At 45.1% G+C, this 21,339-nt stretch overlaps 1 protein-coding gene across 1 annotated transcript in view; it reads left to right on the top strand.

Moving 5' to 3' along the window:
• LOC141174013 (aminopeptidase NAALADL1-like) overlaps positions 1–12,424 on the top strand; it is a 50,627-nt gene extending 38,203 nt beyond the window's left edge. Inside the window, exons 14-19 of the mRNA XM_073658601.1 lie at positions 321–411; positions 3,496–3,577; positions 5,243–5,416; positions 6,331–6,418; positions 6,904–6,996; positions 11,849–12,424. Of these exons, the coding sequence (XP_073514702.1) occupies positions 321–411; positions 3,496–3,577; positions 5,243–5,416; positions 6,331–6,418; positions 6,904–6,996; positions 11,849–12,032 (712 nt within the window). The 3' untranslated portion in view covers positions 12,033–12,424. The remainder of the gene's footprint in view (positions 1–320; positions 412–3,495; positions 3,578–5,242; positions 5,417–6,330; positions 6,419–6,903; positions 6,997–11,848) is intronic.
• The last annotated feature ends 8,915 nt before the right edge of the window (positions 12,425–21,339 follow it).

Here is a 21,339-nt window from a genome sequence, read left to right as displayed (position 1 = left end):
TGTCATTGGGGACCATGGGGGGCGGATTACTAAGCGTTTCCCAAGCGTTTATGCTGCGGAAATAAACGCAGCATATCCGCTTGAAAAACGCTACGTGGGCACTTAGCCTTAGCCTCATTGTAGAGGAATTGCTAGTAATTTTGGGAAAATCACACTCAATAATTAGTAACTAGGCCGTAACGTAGGTTTATGGCTACATCAGGCATATCTATAATGGCTGCACTATAAACACCGGTGTGAACATAATATTTATTTTATTTCTACTGCCATATGTTTCCACTTTTCATATACTCTTTATAACATCTCCATTTTCCATACAGGTTGGGCACACTAGGTGCCGGCAGTGACTATGCTCCATTCCTTCATTATTTGGGCATCTCATGCATGGACATCGCATACACCTATGACAGGGTAAGGCCTCGCACCCACTTGTGTATAATTATGCCGAGTGCAATGCAATAAAAAAATCTAACCTAATAAATAAATAAATAAAAAAAACAACTTTGGGCTCTCCTATTTTTGATAACCAGCAAAGGTAAAGCAGACAGCTGTGGGTTTATATTATCAGGCTGGGAAGGTCCATGGTTATTAGTCCTTCCCTGCCTAAAAATACCAGCCTGCAGCCGCCCTAGAAGTGGAGAATCACATTGGATGTGCTAATTTTGGTGCTTTACAGGCTCTTCCCAATTGCCCTGGTGCGGTGGCAATCTGGATAATGCTAGTTGGGGTTGATGTCAGCTGTGATTTGTCAAAATTTACTAACCCAGTAATCAAAAATAAAAACACACACACAAAAAAAAATACTTTGTGTGAATAAAGACTCCCCCATATTTTCCCTGGTACCCCAATTTATTAAAAAAAAGTCATGCAGATCCGTCGTAGTCTTGGGAATCCGCTATTTTTTAAATTTATTTATTAAGTTAACCCAACATAAAAAGCTGGATAATAAACTTCACATGAAAGTCACTAAAGGGTGCAAGTTTATTATACGTAGTGGGCTTGTGAAATTATATATCTACAGAACATCTATCTATGCTATCCATGCTATATATTTGTTATTATCTATCTAATATCTTTATATCATCTATCTATATCTTTATATAAGATTGCTTTATTAGTTTTGGAAACTAGCTTGAAGTTATATAGAGTATTACAGCATGTAAAAGATGATGTTAAAAACAGATTACGTATGTATGTTATACGGATGCTAAGCGAGGAAAAAAAATCGCACATACGCATGACGCTCGCCAAGTTTTCAGGATGAACATCGGAGCAATATTTCTACGCAGATGTGAGCGAACCATAACTGAGCTAAACGGATGAAAAAGATCTATCAAACTGGTTAAATAATCCCAAGGTTAAAAAAAAGCATAAATAACCTATTTAAAGGAATGTGAAAAACATTTAATTACTTTTCTTGCTGTCATCCAGATCTACAGTCAGCATTAGCCCTATTCAGATTGCCAGTTTTTTTTCTTGCAATTAAGAAAACTGGATTGATTTTCATAAGTGTTTGGTCTGTGTCAGTTTTTACCATCAGTGATTTTCTGTAATGGCCAAAAAAAAATTGCAAATTTTCTTTTCCTACCCGCTACAATGTAAAAGGGAATATCTGGTGTTAAGCTACAAGTCTGCAATCGCTGTGTGACTGCGGGCTTGTGAATCCTTACATTGCGCGCATTGCGCACTCTCAGGATTCTCTGGTATCGGGAGTGGCAAGTTTGTGATTTGTATACATGCGGTGCTAGGCCAACTAGACGTGCGTGGCCTTGCAAGAGTTTTGAGCACGAACGACCAAACACGTCTAGTCGGAATGTGGCCGGAAGTATGCATATTGAATACTTGGCCGCTACCGGCAAATCCTCACAGCTCACAGTGCGATGTGAGGATTTACAAGTCTGAAGTCATATAGAGTGACTGCAGACTTGTAGCTTAAGACCAATGTAGCACCCTGAGGATTCGGCTGCTACAGGGGTATTGCACCTCAACCCAGAGGTGTGATATTCCACTCCCGGGTAAGGATGGAGTGTGGAACTGAGCTCGGTAGGCTGCATGCACTACACACATCCCATTTCCGGGGAACAGACCAACGGTACTCCCACTTAGAAATGTGCAGGTACGACCGAGTCTGTTCCTGGCTGGAGTGGGAGGGGGGTGGTACATCCCAGTAGTGTAGGGGCAGATAGGGGGAGCAGCCTGGGTAAAGATAGGAGCTCATTGGGTGCTGGTCGCCTGAGCTCACACATAGAGGGTGTATATAAGGTGGGCACCATCAAAGAACAGGGTCAGTCAGTCAGTCTTTGCAGAGAAGTCGGAGGAAGAGGAGCAGAGAAGCCCCAGAGAGAGAGAGGAGAAAGCCAGAAAGACCCAGAGGGGGAAACAGAAAAGGAACTCTGAGAACCCAAAGTCCATCAGCGGGTGAAGAGTTGGCAAAAGGGTACCGGATCCCAAGCTGGTGGGGGCAAAAGCACACCCTAGCCAGAGACCGGAGGCCGTGGGCAGTGTCTGCCACGGCCACCCACCACATCCACCCCGAAGGCATACCACGTGGAGGGTCAGGGAACCCAAGGCCAAGGGTCTCCCAACAGAAGGCCCGAGGGAGCTGGACCTGGGTGGATCACTAGTGGGGACGGCCAGAGGAAAGGACAGAAGGAGAGCTCAGGGTCACGCTCCGGACTTGTTTGGGGGTTTGCTGGATCCAGGACCTGGTGGACGCAGCACGGCTCGGGTGGTCACTTGAAGCTGGAGTGACCGGAACATCAGCAGTGAGTAAATACCCTAAACTGCACAACCCGACTCTGTCTTCATTTTACATCTACGCTGCACCACCACAACCCCCATCCTCTGCACCTGACCCCCTGAGGCTATACCCCACCCGTTGGGGGTTATACCATCAAAAGCTGCACCTACACCATCAGCCTCAGCGGACCCTGCTGCAGCGGCGGCCATAGTGACCGCAATACAACGGGTGGCGTAGTCGACATTAAGAACTTAATAACATCTGTAGGACTGCCACATACAACTGAGTTTGACACCCTGGGCACGGACCGGGTCACAGCCACTCGGAAGACTACAACTCCCATCTGATCCGGCTCCGGATATTCCCCCTAAAGAATATGGCCCAGGGGGCGCGTCACCAACAACCCCTTTAATCTTGGACAGCACACTGACTGCAGACTGATGCCACTCGTGCTGTCTGCGATTTTCAATCACCCATCGACTTGATGGGTAATTTTGGTGTTTGACTCCAATCAGAAACACATGTCTACGTGATTTTGTTGCAGACGCATGGTGCGCAAAAAAACATGGACATCTGAAAAAGTGCAGTGCTTGCAGAAAATTTGCCCTGGGGTAGAAAACACCTTTAAGGTGCAATCTTTGCTTTTTTATATATGTACTAAATACAATTATAACAATGCTAAAATTTTTATTAGCAGTCCAGTAATTATGTTCTTCCTATATGATGTAGTTATATCTCTTTTCTTCACTCCACAGAGCAAGTCCTCCGCCCGTATCTACCCTGCGTATCACACTGCGTTTGACACGTTTGACTATACAGATAAACATATTGATCCAGGTATCACATTGTCTCCATGCCACAGCACAGAGCGATCGCTATAATATAAGAACTCGTTCACATGGGCATTTCAACTTTGTGTTGCTCATAAATTGGTCCCAAGTGAATGTGACTATAACTCGTGTCTGCTATGTCACAGCACGCTCCATATTTTCCTATGCTGGAATTATACTATATGGATAAAAGTCCCATAGTTAAATATTAATAAATTCTGCTAGATGTGTCTCACCAGATTTCAGAACATAAGCTGCATACATTATTACAACTTTATCGACTTGATGGGGCTGGTGAAATTGGTTTGAAAATCCATGTCAGATCCATGTATAATCTTTTTTTAAAATTCTTTTACTACTTGGGGTTAAAATGAGCATTTTATGAGTCCTTTGATCCATGTACAGAAATTCTGACATGTATTTTCAAAGTAAGTACACCAGTCAGATCAGATTTAAGAGATTTATGTAATAATATATATTTAGCCTTGTAAAATTTAGTGTCAGATCCAAATGTAAAAAGTTATTAATTTGATGTATTTAAAAGGGAAAAGCTTGTGTGTAGATATTGCTGTTGCACAGTATAAAGCTATGTTCACATGTTGCGTTTTTGCAGTGTTTTTTTTCCTGCAAATTAAAAGCTGCTTTTTATAGCACCAGCAAATGCTGTGGGATTTCATAAATAGAAAACTGCAGCATGTTTTAAATCTGCAGCATGTCAATTCTTTCAGCGTTTTTGCAGGTTTTTTTCACCATAGAAAGCAACAAGTGAAAAAGTGCTGCACAAAAAAGCAGCCCTGCGTTTTTGGTGAATAAAATTAACTTTATTAAACATGTACTGCAGACAAATGACACATACTATATAATCCGGACCAAAAAAATGGCAGCAAAAACTCACGAAAAAAGCAGCAAAAACGTAGCCAAATTAGCTTTTTTTTAACCAGCTTCTTTTGGCCTGCAGAAAAAAAAATGCAGCAAAAATGCATAATGTGAACTTATCCTAATAGAGTCAGTCTGGTGTCCGTTTCTTAAACCAAATGAAAAGTGTACCGTGCTGGACTTTACAGCTAATAGGAATTTTCTGTGATCGGTTTGCCGCATTAATCTCATGTTTTTGTTCCTAGAACGGAACAAAGATATGGAACTCAAAACGCAGTGTGAACTGGGCCTTATGGCGCCACCTGCTGTTCATTTGATTCCCTTTTAGAACATTCGTCCAATGTGTTGGCGAGAAGCGGCTTTAGATTCTTATTAACTGGCTTACACAATCTTTGCCGTCCAAGTAAAAGAGAATCTAGGAGTTGGCTGCTGAGCACGTGTAAATGACAAAACTGGGCAAATAAGATGGTCCTAGTCAAATCTAATCAAAAGAACAGTAGGGGGCGCTATAATGTAAGTAACAGCCATATCTACTGTAGACACAGGAGCATTTTTTTTAATTATTCCAAAGTAATGTAAAGTTGTTTTAGAACCAAAGGGGTGCAAAAAACAGGAATAAAGGAATTCATTCAAACAAAAATTTTTCATCTATGTGTTCTCTTCTGGGATTAATTCTAATCAGGTAGAAGGGATGCTTTTTCCTTTCTTTTTTTCCTTCCCTGCACTATGTAGATCATTATCTCCACCATGTCCTTGTGCTTAAAGTCAGACTCACATCTTCTATATTGGATTTTAGGATTCACCAGCCATCAGACCGTGGCCCGCACAGCGGGTAATGTTCTGCTGCGACTTGCAGACAGTCTCATCCTTCCACTCGGACCACTGGATTATGCAGAACTGCTGGAAAACTACTACAGCACTGCTGAAACGGAGTTTTCCACCGGGCTTATAGCCAACGGAATCCAATTAGGTAATGGGTGAAAAATGATATCCATGTATAAAAGAACCGGTCCATTTATTATTTAGGTGCCATTAATAGGTGAGGGAACAATTATGTCCACTAAACCCCACAACGTGCCAACCACTAATCTGTGCCCTTCATCTCTTGTAGCCATTCACTGAACGCCCCAATATAGGCCTCATGCACACTGTATGTCTGTACAGTGGCATACAGAGGACATAGACACTATAGATTCATACAGAATCCAACAGGGAAAACATCTGGAAGCCACTATACAGCAGCTGCCATATCACAGCTACAGAAGGCAATGTTCTTCCCTGAAGAATTTAAATTCGATTTGCCCAATCCTTTTTCCCCATCACATCTGCAGCCATGTAGAGGGCCTCAAAAGGGTTGTTCAGGCTCTAGGTGACTGCAGACTTGTGAATCCTCACAGTATGCACAGTGCACACTGTCAGGATTCACGGATGCCGGGAGCAGGCAGTAATGTGATCACAAAGATGCAATTTGAATACTTTCAGCTGCATTCAGACTAGACGTGTCACGTCTAGTTGGCATGTGACAGCATGTATGTAAATCGCATACTTGTGGTCACGTGCTGGCCAGCTCCCGGTAAATCCTGACAGAGCGCACACTGTACGCTATGAGGATCCACAAGTCTACAGTAACATTCAGTGGCTGCAGACTTGAACCCCTTTTGTCCAATTTTGAAAAAGTTAATATAACCGATTTTTATAATCATGAAGAAGTTCTGTGGCCACCACGGCTGCTCCCACAGGGCTCATCAGTTATTTAGCTTGGCCTAAAAGTAATTCTGCCTCGTAATCCAGCGTATGAGTGCAGGAATAGGCAGAGCAGTCGTGCAGGCGAGGAAGGGGACACAAATTTGGAGACAGTAATAACGCAGTCCATCTGTGTTTTAGCACCGTTGAAGACTGCAGTTGCAAGATACAAGACATTTTCGGAAGCGCTGAACAAGACAATTTCAGAGCTGAAAGACACGAAAGAAACGTAAGTTAGTTGTACAATGTATCCTCACATTCAGCATGAAGGTCAGGAATGACAGCTCTTTAAAAGAGGTTATCCACTACTTTTTCATTGATGACCTATGTCTGATTGGCCGGGGTCCGACACCCGGCATCCCCGCCGATCAGCTGTTCTCAGTGGCGGCGGCTCCCGGCCGCAACTGCTCGATTGCGGAGCTGCTCCATCTTCTGATAGTGGCCGCGGCAGTGTACTGCACATCCGCCTCCTATTTCAAATCAATAGTAGGCGGATGAGCAGTACCCGACCACGGCCACTATCAGAAGACGGCCAGCTGCGCAAGTGAGCACTTCCGGCCGAGAGCCACCGCCACTGAGAACAGCTGATCGGGGGGGGGATGCCGGGTGTCGGACCCCAACTGATCAGACATTGATGACCTATCCTAAGGATAGGTCATCAGTACAAAAAGTAATGGATAACCTCTTTAACCATGTTTCCTTCTTCCCATCTAGGCCACTAAGAGTTCGCATGATCAATGACCAACTAATGCTGCTGGAGCGAGCCTTCATCAATCATTTTGCCTTCCCAGATAAACTTTATTACAGGTACTATATTTTATTACTCTATGCTAAATTAAAGAAACACTAAACTTAGAAATCTATGTGAAAACTAATCAAGAAATCCAGTTGCCCTCACTGTTGGGGCTTGTTCACACATTGCATTTTTACCAAGGAAAAATGCAGCGTTTTACAGTACCAGCGATGAGAATGAGATTCCTGAAATGTCATGTACATGCTGCTTATTTTTTCCTTGCAGATTTAACCCATTAAAGCTTTTTTTTTTTAAATGTTTAGCATGTCAATTTTCTCAGTTTTTTTCCACCCATTCAAATGAAGGGGGAAAAAAAAAACAAGTAAAAAAGCTACAAAATTGTACGTATTCCACCCAGTATTTTACCTGGGTGATCGAGCTACTGAATAAAATCACCTATGTAGTTTTACACTTTCACAAAAAGTTGCATTGATTTTTTTTTTTACTGTACCCACTGATGGAACGCCCTCTAGTGCTCACATTGAGTTGTGCAGGTGAAGTTTAAAGAGGCACTCCTCCCATCTAGTGATGAGCGAGTATGTTCTGTTAACCCTTTCGCCGAGTATACTCGGGCGAGCACCGAGTATTTACAGCGTGCTCGGGGGTTACGTTTTCGTCGCTCCCTGAACATGATTTGCGACTGTTTGACAGCTTTAATACATGTGAGGAATGTCTATTTCTTACACATTCCTCACATGTATCAAAGCTGTCAAAAAGTCACAAATCATGCACACGGGAGTGATTCAAACATATCACCGAGCACGCTATAAATACTCGGTGCTCGGCGAAAGGGTTAACAAAACATACTCGCTCATCACTACTCCCATCCTATTAATATATTGCAATTAGTGTTGAGCATTCCGATACTGAAATATCGGGTATTGATCGATATTCGCGGTATCGGAGTTCCGATACTGAGTTCCGATACTTTTAGAATATCGAATACCGGAATCGGAAGTTCCCATAATGCCTGCGCTCTGCAGTGTCTCTGAAAGATGACAAGCTGGATGGCAGCGCTCAGCATACTGTACTTGTCATTTAGTGTTAAAGGATTTATTTAAAAAAATAATACTGTTTTCATGCACCGTCTCTTTAAAAAAGCCGACCGGCAATTCAGCAGCGGTACCCGACAATTTAGAACAGAAAGAATAGAGAATCACACATAGATTAGATAGATAGAAACATGTCAGTCACATATATAATAAGTACAGTGACAGTGTTGCTTACTGTACTTGTCATTTAGTGTTAAAGGATTTATTAAAAAAAATATTAATGTTTTCATGCACCGTCTCTTTAAAAAAGCCTGCCGGCAATTCAGCAGCGGTAACCGACAATTTAGAATAGAAAGAATAGAGCATCACACATAGATTAGATAGATAGAAACATGTCAGTCACATATATAATAAGTACAGTGATAGTGTTGATTACTGTACTTGTCATTTAGTGTTAAAATAAAGGATTTATTAAAAAAAAAATTGGCGTGGGGTTCCCCGTAATTTTAGTCTCTAGCGGAGGTTAAGCAGATGGCTGGGGCAGATGTTTGAAGCCTGGGAAGTGGGTAATACCCACGGAGCTTCCCAGGCTACTAATATCAGCCCCCAGCTGAATACCTAGCCTTTACTAGCTATTAAAATGGGGGACCCCATATAAAATGACGTGGGGTCCCCCCTATTTTAATAGATCGCAAAGGCTAAGCAGACAGCTGGGGGCTGATATTAATAGCCCAGGAAGGGTGCCATGAATATTGGCCCCCTCCCAGGCTAGAAACACCAGCCGTCAGCCGCCCCAGAAATGGTGCATCCATAGGATGCGCCAATTCTGGCACTTAGCCTCGCTCTTCCCACTGCCCTGTAGCGGTGGCAGTGGGGTAATAGGGCTGGGGTTGATATTAGCTTATAATGCCAGCTGACATCAAGTCCAGGTTAGTAATGGAGAGGCATCTATAAGACACTCCCATTACTAACCCCATAGTCAAAGTTAAAAAAAAACACAAACACCCAGAATAAAGTCCTTTAATTGAAATAAAGACACAATTCTTTATTGTTCTAAATTAAACCATACTTACGATCACGCCCATTCCAGCTGAAGCCAGCGATCTCCTGCAATAAAAGTAAAATAATAAAGCAACATCATCCTTACCTTTCCATGGTTCCCGCGACAGCTTCTGCTCTGCTACATTCACATGACAGGCTGGATCGCAGCTGAACTCTGCCATCCAGTCTGTCATCTCAATGCCTTCCCAGCGTGGGAGAATTCTCCTGCTCAAGCGCTGAGTGCTGAGAATTTTCCCACGCTGTCAGTGACGTGCATGAGGCGAGCTGAGTTCATTGGACATGAGCTCACCTCATGCACGTCACTGACAGCGTGGGAAAATTCCCCTGCACTCACCGCATGCGCAGGAGAATTTTCCCACGCTGTCAGTGACGTGCATGAGGTGAGCTGCGTTCATTGGACATGACCTCGGCTCATCTTTATGCCGTCACAGCGAGACACTGAGGAGCGCAAACATGCCTGCGCATCTCAGTGTCTGCCGCAAGGCAAGCTGGATGGCAGCTTTCGGCTGCGGTCCAGCCTGTCATGTGAATGTAGCAGAGCAGAAGCTGTCGTGGGAACCATGGAAAGGTAAGGATGATGTTGCTTTATTATTTTACTTTTATTGCAGGAGATCGTTGGCTTCAGCTGGAATGGGCGTGATGGTAAGTATGGTTTAATTTAGAACAATAAAGAATTGTGTCTTTATTTCAATTAAAGGACTTTATTCTGGGTGTTTGTGTTTTTTTTTTAACTTTGACTATGGGGTTAGTAATGGGAGTGTCTTATAGACGCCTCTCCATTACTAACCTGGGCTTGATGTCAGCTGGCATTATAAGCTGACATCAACCCCAGCCCTATTACCCCACTGCCACCTCTACAGGGTAGTGGGAAGAGCGAGGCTAAGTGCCAGAATTGGCGCATCCTATGGATGCTCCATTTCTGGGGCAGCTGACGGCTGGTGTTTCTAGCCTGTGAGGGGGCCAATATTCATGGCACCCTTCCTGGGCTATTAATATCAGCCCCCAGCTGTCTGCCTAGCCTTTGCCAGCTATTAAAATAGGGGGGACCCCACGTCATTTTATTTGGGGTCCCCCATTTTAATAGCTAGTAAAGGCTAGGTATTCAGCTGGGGGCTGATATTAGTAGCCTGGGAAGCTCCGTGGGTATTACCCCCTTCCCAGGCTTCAAGCATCTGCCCCAGCCATCTGCTTAACCTCCGCTAGAGACTAAAATTACAGGGAACCCCACGCCAATTTTTTTTTAATAAATCCTTTATTTTAACACTACACTGTGCTTATTATATATGTGACTGACATGTTTCTATCTATCTAATCTATGTGTGATGCTCTATTCTTTCTATTCTAAATTGTCGGGTACCGCTGCTGAATTGCCGGCCGGCTTTTTTAAAGAGACGATGCATGAAAACACTATTATTTTTTTTAATAAATCCTTTAACACTAAATGACAAGTACAGTAAGCAACACTGTCACTGTACTTCTTATATATGTGACTGACATGTTTTTATCTATCTAATCTATGTGTGATGCTCTATTCTTTCTGTTATAAATTGTCGGGTACTGCTGCTGAATTGCCGGCCGGCTTTTTTAAAGAGACGGTGCATGAAAACACTATTATTTTTTTTAATAAATCCTTTAACACTAAATGACAAGTACAGTAAGCAACACTATCACTGTACTTCTTATATATGTGACTGACATGTTTCTATCTATCTAATCTATGTGTGATGCTCTATTCTTTCTGTTATAAATTGTCGGGTACCGCTGCTGAATTGCCGGCCGGCTTTTTTAAAGAGACGGTGCATGAAAACACTATTATTTTTTTTAATAAATCCTTTAACACTAAATGACAAGTACAGTAAGCAACACTGTCACTGTACTTCTTATATATGTGACTGACATGTTTCTATCTATCTAATCTATGTGTGATGCTTTATTCTTTCTGTTCTAAATTGTCGGGTACCGGTGTATGCCGCTGCTGAATTGCCGGCTTTTCATGTAATACATTCTACATTATTCTTAGTTGTTTTCCTTCATGTAGAATTAACCTACAAGGAAAGAAAGGGTTTATTTTCATTCCGATATTTGTGTCCCATTGACTTGCATTGGTTTCCGGTATCGGAATCCGCGATATCCGATATTTTTTGGGTATCTGTCCGATCCAATCCGATACGATATTTCCCGATATCGGAAGGTATCGCTCAACACTAATTGCAATCATCATATTACATAACACTGTGTACTTACAATTGCTCATTTTGCTTTTCTACTAAGATAATTCTCCTCTTTTCTCTGCTCTATGTAGAAACAGGAAGTCTCTTTTCCCTGCATGAATCATCCCCCTTTTCACCTCCTCACCCAGTTGCTCCCTCCTCCCCCTGTCAGGGACCTTTGCAGTAACTTGTGACCTGTGCTGAGAAAATTGACCTCCTGTTTCTACATAGAACTTAGAAGGATTCAGCTAGTCAGTTTTTAACCACGGGATGTCAAAGAGAAAAGAGAAGAATTAGCTGGGTAGAAAGGCAAAATAAGCAATTGTAAGAACACAGTGCTGTATAATAAGATGACTGCAATATATTAAGAGGATAAAAACTTTGATGGGAGGAGGAAGACTTCTTTAACATTGGCTGTATGACCAGCAAAAGAGATGGAGCAGTGCAATAAAGGCTTTTGGAGCAAATAGGGCAAATTTTGTGATATGTTAAGAAATGTGTTCCCTTTGAGATGCTACTTCAAGGTCAGAATAGGCTTTATTCCTGCTGTAGAGTGTTTGTAATAATTCGCTCGCTTACATCAGTCTCCTTCACCCCCGCAGTCATGTGATCTGGGCGTCCCGGAGTTCCAGCGTGGTCACCTTCCCTGGCATTGCAGACGCTTATGCCAATGCAGTTTCCACAGGGCTGAAAATGGACTGGGACCTTGTCCACCACCACATCACTGTGGCCGCCACCGCTGTGGATAATGCTGCATCAACTCTGGAAACCGCAGCATCCATTTAACAATAGGACTGAAATTAAAACCGCACGGCGTTAATTTATATCCCATACTGCTCTCCTGTGGTTTACTACCCAAGAATCATTGAAAGTCTAGAACTAATATAGTCTACAATGTGGTGCTATATAAAAGCTGGGCTGAGAGGTTCTTCAGCACTGTACTGCCCTCATGATCATATGGTTCACATGGATTTTGGCTTCAATGGGAACAATTTAAAAAAAAAATCCGCAACCATCTTGTCCATACGATTCCCATTCTGCAACTCACTCTTATTGAGAATTCATTGGAGCAGATTTACTATTGTCAGCGTGTCTCAAATCTACTTTTACTGTTGAACTAAAATTCTGGTTAAAATAAATGTAGACATTTTTATTAATAATTTGAGCCAAAAAAAGAACAGATGTTTGCATTCTTGTTAGTATCTATAAAAGAAGACTCAAGTTTGGCAAGATTTATTTCTGGCTTGCACCAATTTTTAGGTGCAAGGTCTATGTCTAAAGTATAAGGCCAAGTTCACACGTTGAGTATTTGGTGAGTTTTTGAGTGGGTGATAAATACAGAAGTGGTGACATGTTTCTATTATACTTTTCCTCTGATTGTTCCACTCATTCATTTGGCTTACAAATGCTGAGGTAAAATACTGAATGTGTGAACATGGCCTTAGACCCAAGAGCTGGTATAAAATAGGAAACAGAGTCTAACCTGCGCCAAAGATGTTAAACAGTGCGCACCACAATGAAAGATTTCCGCATATTCTTATGCTTCATCTATGTTTATATGGTCTGAATGTTACACAGGAATAGTAAATCTGCCACAGTATTTGAAGCTAATTTAAAAGGGGTTGAATAGTGAAAACAAGAATAGGTGATAACTTGCTGATCGGTGGGAGTCCGACCGTGGAGACCCACACCGATTGGGAAAATGGGGAATGCTTATCCCCTTTACGAAATGGAGCTGCAGGCCAGATGTCACTCCATTCATTCTCTATGGGGTTGCCAAAAAAAGCCGAGCCCGGCAGTCATATAGAAAATTAATGGCTTGACGATTGAGTTGCGATACCGTTGCTCCATTCTAACAGGGATAAAAGTTCCTCGTCCTTCTGATTTGATGCAGGCCCCAGTGATGGCTCACCCATCAATCAACAAGTTATCACCTATATGTCAAGGGTGTATCAGGTTTAACAGACAGTCGTTCTGGATCCGGCTGTAGAAGGTCGCTGCGCTTGGCTTTGCAGACACCTTCTTGATCTTTGCATCATCCTTCTCTCACTAGTACCCAGTGGTGATCTCTACCTTCTGCTGCTAATTAACACACCCTTGCTTGATATTTAAAAACCCTCAGTGTCTCCAGAGAGTCACTGGTGATAGAAGTATTTTCCTCTGTTCAAGCCTGGAGTTCTAGCCGTCTGCTAATTTCTTCTTGGAGTTTCTTGGTGGATATTTGTCGTGATCTCTCTCGTGTCTTCTCAAGTTAAGTGTATCCCCTTGTCTGTTTACCTTGCTTGTCTTTAGTTGCAGTGGGGCTTGTTACGCACACGCCCGGACTGACTGGCGTGAGCATGATTAGTGATCCCACTGGACCATGAACCGAGGAGTGCCTGGAGGGGTGCTACTAAGTATCAACTCGGTCTGACCAAAGTCACACGGCGGTTCAGTCGACTCCGTGAACCAGGGAGGAACCGAGCAGAGGGACCATGTGCTACTCCAGGTCAGACCCCGGTCACAGTTGTTGACCCACACCGAGAAATGCAGGAACAGGCAGGGTAGGCTGGCATACAGACAGGTGGATACTGGCAGGCACGGCTGGTATGCAGACAGGTGGGTATTCGCAGGCATGGCTGGTATGCAGACAGGTGGGCACTGGCAGGCATGGCGGGCATGCAGACAGGTGGGCACTGGCAGGCACGGCTGGCATGCATACAGGCGGGTGCTGGCAGGTAGGAACGCAGGCAGGATAGGGACCAGTGTTATGTTCTGCTACCAAAGCTAAGGAAAGAGAGGAGATCTGTCCCTACTATAAGACTCAGCTGAATCCCTACGATGTAACAGGGAACCTGATCCTGCGATCAGACCTGCTAAAGTCCTAATCTAGTCTGTACGGAGACCTATAGATTTGGGGAGGGAATCCCTACAAGTACTAAGGACTGGGAGGAATATGGGACACCTCCTAACAGAAATAGCAGCAGACAGACGAACAAACAAAATAGATAGAACCTAGAGGTCCGTAGACCAAGCAAACTAACAGAGTTAGATACAGAGCACAGGCTAGCTAGAAAGTAGATATACAATGAAGTCCAGCAAAGCCAGAAGGGCGGAGCAGGATTAAATAGGCCAACAAGGTCATGTGACCAGCAAAGGAAAAAAAACCTAACAGCAAGGTTCTAACAGTACCCCCCCTTCTAAGAGGATCCTCCGGATCCCCTAGGACCAGGCTTATCAGGAAATCTCCTGTGAAACGCTCTGATAAGTCTGGACGCGGAAACATCATCTGACCTCACCCAAGAGTTATCCTCGGGTCCGAAACCTTTCCAGGCCACAAGATACTGCAAACTACCTCTATACCGTCTAGAGTCAAGGATGCGAGAAATTTCATATTCCCCGTCCTCCACCACCGGAGGAACAGAGGCAGAGGCGTCACCATCCGACACAACAGCTTTTTTTAACAGAGAGACATGAAAGACCGGATTAATTCTCCAGGAGGTAGGAACCTCCAACCTAACAGCAGATTGGTTGACAACCTGAAGCACCTTAAAGGGCCCTACAAACTTGGGACCCAATTTCTTAGAAGGAATCCTCAACCGCAGATTCCTAGAGGACAACCAAACCATGTCACCAACAGCGAACAAAACCTCCTGTCGTTTCCTATCAAAGTAGTCTTTAGATTTTCTGTTGGCCTCCTGAAGATTACCACGCACATCCGTCCAAACTCTTTCCAAATCACCGGAAAAACTCTCCTCCTCAGGCACGGCAGATCCCAACTTGGAGAACGACCCAAACGACGGATGTCTCCCAGAACAACAAAAAAAAGGCGAACAACCAGCAGAAGAAGATGTATGATTGTTCAGAGCAAATTCGGCAAGTGGCAGAAACTCAGACCACCCCTATAGCTAATTGCATAGCCTGTTGCAAATCCTCAGGTGTAGGATAAGCAATTAGCAGGTCTTTAACCTTTTCACTGAGCCCAGCAAGAAATAGACTTTTCAGAGCAGAATCGTTCCACCCTGTTTGAGTGGACCAACGACGAAAATGTGTACAATATTTTTCCATATTACCTGATCCTTGTTTTAAACGTCTCAACTCAGTCTCAGCTGATGCCACACGGTCAGGATCATCATATAATAGTCCTAAAGCAGAAAAAAAACTATCCACTGATCTGAAGCATGTATCACTAGGTTGCAAAGAAAAGGCCCACTCCTGAGGCTCTTTGCGCAAAAGTGACATTATGAACCCTACGCGCTGGGATTCATCCCCAGAGGACTTGGGTCTCAAACGAAAATACAATAAGCAAGCATTTTTAAATGAAAAAAATTCTCGATGTTCACCAAAAAATAAATCCGGCAAACATACCTTAGGCTCCAAGAAATATGCTCCAGGACAGTTACTCACGTGCTGACGGAGCTCGGCCACTTCCAGAGAGAGTCCCTGCAGGTGTTTAGCCAAATCCTGAACCGACACCATGATGGAACAAAAAAAAATCTTTCCTTAGAGAATTTACAGGCTGGACTTACTGTTATGTTCTGCTACCAAAGCTAAGGAAAGAGAGGAGATCTGTCCCTACTATAAGACTCAGCTGAATCCCTACGATGTAACAGGGAACCTGATCCTGCGATCAGACCTGCTAAAGTCCTAATCTAGTCTGTACGGAGACCTATAGATTTGGGGAGGGAATCCCTACAAGTACTAAGGACTGGGAGGAATATGGGACACCTCCTAACAGAAATAGCAGCAGACAGACGAACAAACAAAATAGATAGAACCTAGAGGTCCGTAGACCAAGCAAACTAACAGAGTTAGATACAGAGCACAGGCTAGCTAGAAAGTAGATATACAATGAAGTCCAGCAAAGCCAGAAGGGCGGAGCAGGATTAAATAGGCCAACAAGGTCATGTGACCAGCAAAGGAAAAAAAACCTAACAGCAAGGTTCTAACAACCAGTCCAGACTGGGACACAGGAACGGAACCACAGGTGCGGTAAACAAGCAGAGCAGAGCAAAACCAGTGGGTGCAGTAGACAAGCAGAGCAGAGCAAAACCCTCAGGTGCGGTAGACAAGCAGAGCAGAGCAAAACCCACAAATGCGGTAGACAAGCAGAGCAGAGCAAAACCCGCAGATGCGGTAGAAAAGCAGAGCAAAACCCGCAGATGTGGTAGACAAGCAGAGCAGAGCAAAACCCACAGATACGGTAGACAAGCAAAGCAGAGCAAAACCCGCAGATGCGGTAGACAAGCTGAGCAGAGCAAAACCCGCAGATGCAGTAGACGAGCAAAGCAGAGCAAAACCCGCAGATGCGGTAGACAAGCAAAGCAGAGCAAAACCCGCAGATGCGGTAGACGAGCAGAGCAGAGCAAAACCAGCAGGTGCGGTAGACAAGCAGAGCAGAGCAAAACCCGCAGGTGCGGCAGACAACAGAGCAGAGGAAAACCCGCAGGTGCGGTAGACAAGCAGAGCAGAGCAAAACCCGCAGATGCGGTAGACAAGCAGAGCAGAGCAAAACCCGCAGATGCGCTAGACAAGCAGAGCAGAGCAAAACCCGCAGATGCGGTAGACGAGCAGAGCAGAGCAAAACCCGCAGATGCGGTAGACAAGCAGAGCAGTGCAAAACCCGCAGATGCGGTAGACAAGCAAAGCAGAGCAAAACCTGCAGATGCGGTAGACGAGCAGAGCAAAACCTGCAGATGCGGTAGACGAGCAGAGCAAAACCCGCAGATGCGGTAGACAAGCAGAGCAGAGCAAAACCCGCAGATGCGGTAGACAAGCAGAGCAGAGCAAAACCCGCAGATGCGTTAGACGAGCAGAGCAGAGCAAAACCCGCAGATGCGGTAGACAAGCAGAGCAAAACCCGCAGATGCGGTAGACGAGCAGAGCAAAACCTGCAGATGCGGTAGACGAGCAGAGCAGAGCAAAACCCACAGATGCGGTAGACGAGCACAGCAAAACCCGCAGATGCGGTAGACGAGCAGAGCAAAACCCGCAGATGCGGTATGCGAGCAAAGCAGAGCAAAACCCGCAGATGCGGTAGACGAGCAGAGCAGAGCAAAACCCGCAGGTGCGGTAGACAAGCACAGCAGAGCAAAACCCGCAGGTGCGGCAGACAACAGAGCAGAGCAAAACCCGCAGGTGCGGTAGACAAGCAGAGCAGAGCAAAACCCGCAGATGCGGTAGACAAGCAGAGCAGAGCAAAACCCGCAGATGCGGAAGACAAGCAGAGCAGAGCAAAACCCGCAGATGCGTTAGACGAGTGGAGCAGAGCAAAACCCGCAGATGCGGTGGACAAGCAGAGCAGAGCAAAACCCGCAGATGCGGTAGACAAACAAAGCAGAGCAAAACCCGCAGAAGCGGTAGACGAGCAGAGCAAAACCTGCATATGCGGTAGACGAGCAGAGCATAGCAAAACCCACAGATGCGGTAGACGAGCACATCAAAACCCGCAGATGCGGTAGACGAGCAGAGCAAAACCCGCAGATGCGGTAGGCGAGCAAAGCAGAGCAAAACCCGCAGATGCGGTAGACAAGCAGAGCAGAGCAAAACCCGCAGGTGCGGTAGACAAGCAGAGCAGAGCAAAACCCGCAGGTGCGGCAGACAACAGAGCAGAGCAAAACCCGCAGGTGCGGCAGACAACAGAGCAGAGCAAAACCCGCAGGTGCGGTAGACAAGCAGAGCAGAGCAAAACCTGCAGATGCGGTAGACAAGCAGAGCAGAGCAAAACCCGCAGATGCGGTAGACAAGCAGAGCAGAGCAAAACCCGCAGATGCGTTAGACGAGCAGAGCAGAGCAAAACCCGCAGATGCGGTAGACAAGCAGAGCAGAGCAAAACCCGCAGATGCGGTAGACAAGCAAAGCAGAGCAAAACCCGCAGATGCGGTAGACGAGCAGAGCAAAACCTGCAGATGCGGTAGACGAGCAGAGCAGAGCAAAACCCACAGATGCGGTAGACGAGCACATCAAAACCCGCAGATGCGGTAGACAGGCAGAGCAAAACCCGCAGATGCGGTAGGCGAGCAAAGCAGAGCAAAACCCACAGATGCGGTAGATGAGCAAAGCAGAGCAAAGCCCGCAGGTGCGGAAGACAAGCAGAGCAGAGCGAAGCTCGCAGGTGCGGTAGACGAGCAGAAAAGAGCAAAACCCGCAAGTGCGGTAAACAAGCAGCGAAGAGCAAAACCGCAGGTTCATTTTTAGACATTCTGGTCTAAATTTAGACTAAATATAGGACAGGATTAGGATTTCCGCTCCGCAGTTGTCTGTGTTGCGTATAATTGTACAGTAAAAGATACAGCACAGTTGACTAAAACGTTTTTGCACTTGTAAGGTGCCCCAGCCAGATAGTCGTGGGCGAGCTGTAGCCCCCTCTTGCTCTGGCACCCTACAGACAATACGTGTCCTCCCTCTGAAGTGTGGCTGTGTATGTGGTGCTCTTCACTTACTTCAAGCCATCCAATCGCGGCCGTCTCCAGGCATTTCTCTTCTGGGACCAGGGCAGCAATAAATTCAGAGGACACGAGGTTCTTAACCAGAACTTGAACTTTACTTGGGGAAGAGGAATATATACAATATTTACAGGCAGATATAATGGATAAGGCCCGACAGGCTATCATGTCTCTCACAGGCGCTGACAACATGTTCAGCCCTGGTTCCCTCTTTAAGTGAAGCATCTCTGTGACTCTATCTCTAGCCCAAGAGACTCTTCTGTAATACTGACAGTGACCTGGATCCGATCTCTCCCCCACGTCTTAGCCTGGAGTCCTATTTGTCTTCCTCTGCTTCCTGCAGACTAGAAGTGCCCCGGGTCCTCGCTACCTTTGATGAGTTTCTCTGGCCGGCTAACAGGACTCGTGCTCTTGTGTAGGGAGACTTGCACACTGGGGATCCCACTGTCTGAGGGTATGGAGCTCCCGTCTACCCTAGCAGCCACTATAGTCAGGCTGCCCGAACGATTTACTGTATTATCTTTTACTGAGTGACTCCTCCTGCTTTCTGGAAACTTAAGCAGGAATTTTCCTAAAGTGCCCACCCTCGGTGAGCTGTCATCACACAGCATTAACTCCTCACTGTCTGTAACCCTGCTAGCAGACTCAACCTGACATCTGCACCCAGAACAGTGGCATCTGTTTACAGGTACTGCAGCCCACAAGGAATTATGCCAGGAACAAGCTCTATGTTACTCAAGGCTTGATCAGGCACTAAGTTCCCCCTCTACTCTACTAACTGGACCACTAAAGCTAACCCCCTTAGCTTGGTCTACCACAGTTAGAGAGGCCCGACTTCAGGAACACTTCCTTTACCTATCTCAGTACCAAGGGAAGGCTACGCCCTTCCCCACTATTACACACTGTATACCCACCTGATGGATGTCAAAAAAATTATCTTTGGCAAACTTTTACAGTCCATGGACACATAAGATGCACAAATCTGAAGAACTTTCTAGCAAATCTACTGCACACTCCGAAAACAGAGCTTAAAAGCAATGTGAACGGGGCCTGATGAGAAGTGACAAAAAGATCATGTCCAGTCAATGGGAAGCTGTTACGATGATCAATTACTCAACTGGACATGCTAACATATAGGTTGGAATCACACGTGCAGTTTTTGAAGCCATTAGATCAAGCAGGAAGGGGGAAGTACGAGTCCTTATCAAGAAAGATTATCGTGAACGCTCTTTCAGTGTAAAGCCATGTTCATACATCCTGTATTTGTTCAGTATTTTACCTCAGTATTTATAAGCCAAGACCAGGAGTGGGTGATAAATACAGAAGTGGTGACGTGTTTCTATTATACTTTTCCTCTGATTGTTCCACTCCTGGTTTTGGCTTACAAATACTGATCAGATACTGAATGTGTGAACAAGGCCTAAAAGAGCTTAACTGATGCAATATACTGAAGAGAATACACAACTGTGAATGAGGCCAGACACCTATATTTTATCTCTGTAGAATTTCCCTAAGCCGTGCAGATCAATCCTCCAACCCTGCACTCGGAATAAGGCCACATGATTCATATGGCCTCCTCATCTCCAATCCTGGTAATGCATGGCCCCTTCATCCCCCAATCCTGGTATGCATGGCCCCATCATCCCCCAATCCTGGTTTGCATGGCCTCCTCATTTCCCACTCCTGGTGTGTATGGCACCCCTCATCCCCCAATCGGGGTATGTATGGCCCCATCACTGCACACATAAAAAAATAAACACTTATACTCACCTTCCTTACTCATCTCTGCTCCAGCAGCTCATATCAGCATCTGAGTAGTGCATGGCGTCACAGCCATATGCTCTCAGAAGCTGATGTGAGCTGCCGGCATATTCATTCCTCTCGATGCCGGGACTATGGGCATGGAGAGGAGTGAATATGCATTCTCTTTAGTAGCGGGCACTGTCTGCAGTAGCTGCGGCTCCGCGATCCTCTGTGCCCGCTACTAAAGAGAATGAATATTCCTTCTTCTCCATGCCCATGGGAGTGGAAGAGGGAATATTCACTTCCCTTTAGCAGCGGGCACACGTGGTAGCTGCAGCCGCCGGCTACTGCGTGTGTCCCACTCCTCCGCCGCCGCAAGCGCCCCACCACTATCCACCAACGGAATATGTATTTACTCGAGTATATACCCGAGTGTAAGCCGAGGGGCGCTTTTTCAGCACAAAAAAATGTGCTGAAAAACTCGGCTTATACTTGAGTATATTCGGTAATAAAATACCAAAAAAGCAGTTCTATATATGAGAAGAATCTGAAAAGAAGCAGCATAGATGTTCAATATATTTATTTGTGCATGAAAGTTGTTAATAACATGCAAAGATTAAAAAAGAAAGTCTGTAGATACAGTCACTTTCTATAGAAAGGAGCAGATGATGATGATTCTGCTCCTCGGGCCTTTGGTTGCACTTGTGCTGTTTTTGGACATACAGTTCTGGATCACACATGACGGAGAGGAGAAGAGCAAGAATGTGTGATGTGTGATCTGTGTAGATGGAGCTCTTCTGGAGTCCTAAAGCACAAAGATCAGCCATTTGGCCTTCAGTCTGACCATGGCCAGGAAGGAGAAGGAGCAGCCGCTTCCTTCTGTCTGTACATGACCAAGTATGAAAAGGAGCAGCCGCTACCTTCTG

The sequence above is a fragment of the Phyllobates terribilis genome, unplaced genomic scaffold (assembly GCF_046119375.1).
Source record: "Phyllobates terribilis strain yellow unplaced genomic scaffold, ASM4611937v1 Scaffold_13__5_contigs__length_258822181, whole genome shotgun sequence".
NCBI classification, from domain to species: Eukaryota; Metazoa; Chordata; class Amphibia; order Anura; family Dendrobatidae; genus Phyllobates; species Phyllobates terribilis.
This window is presented reverse-complemented; position numbering and strand designations above follow the sequence as displayed.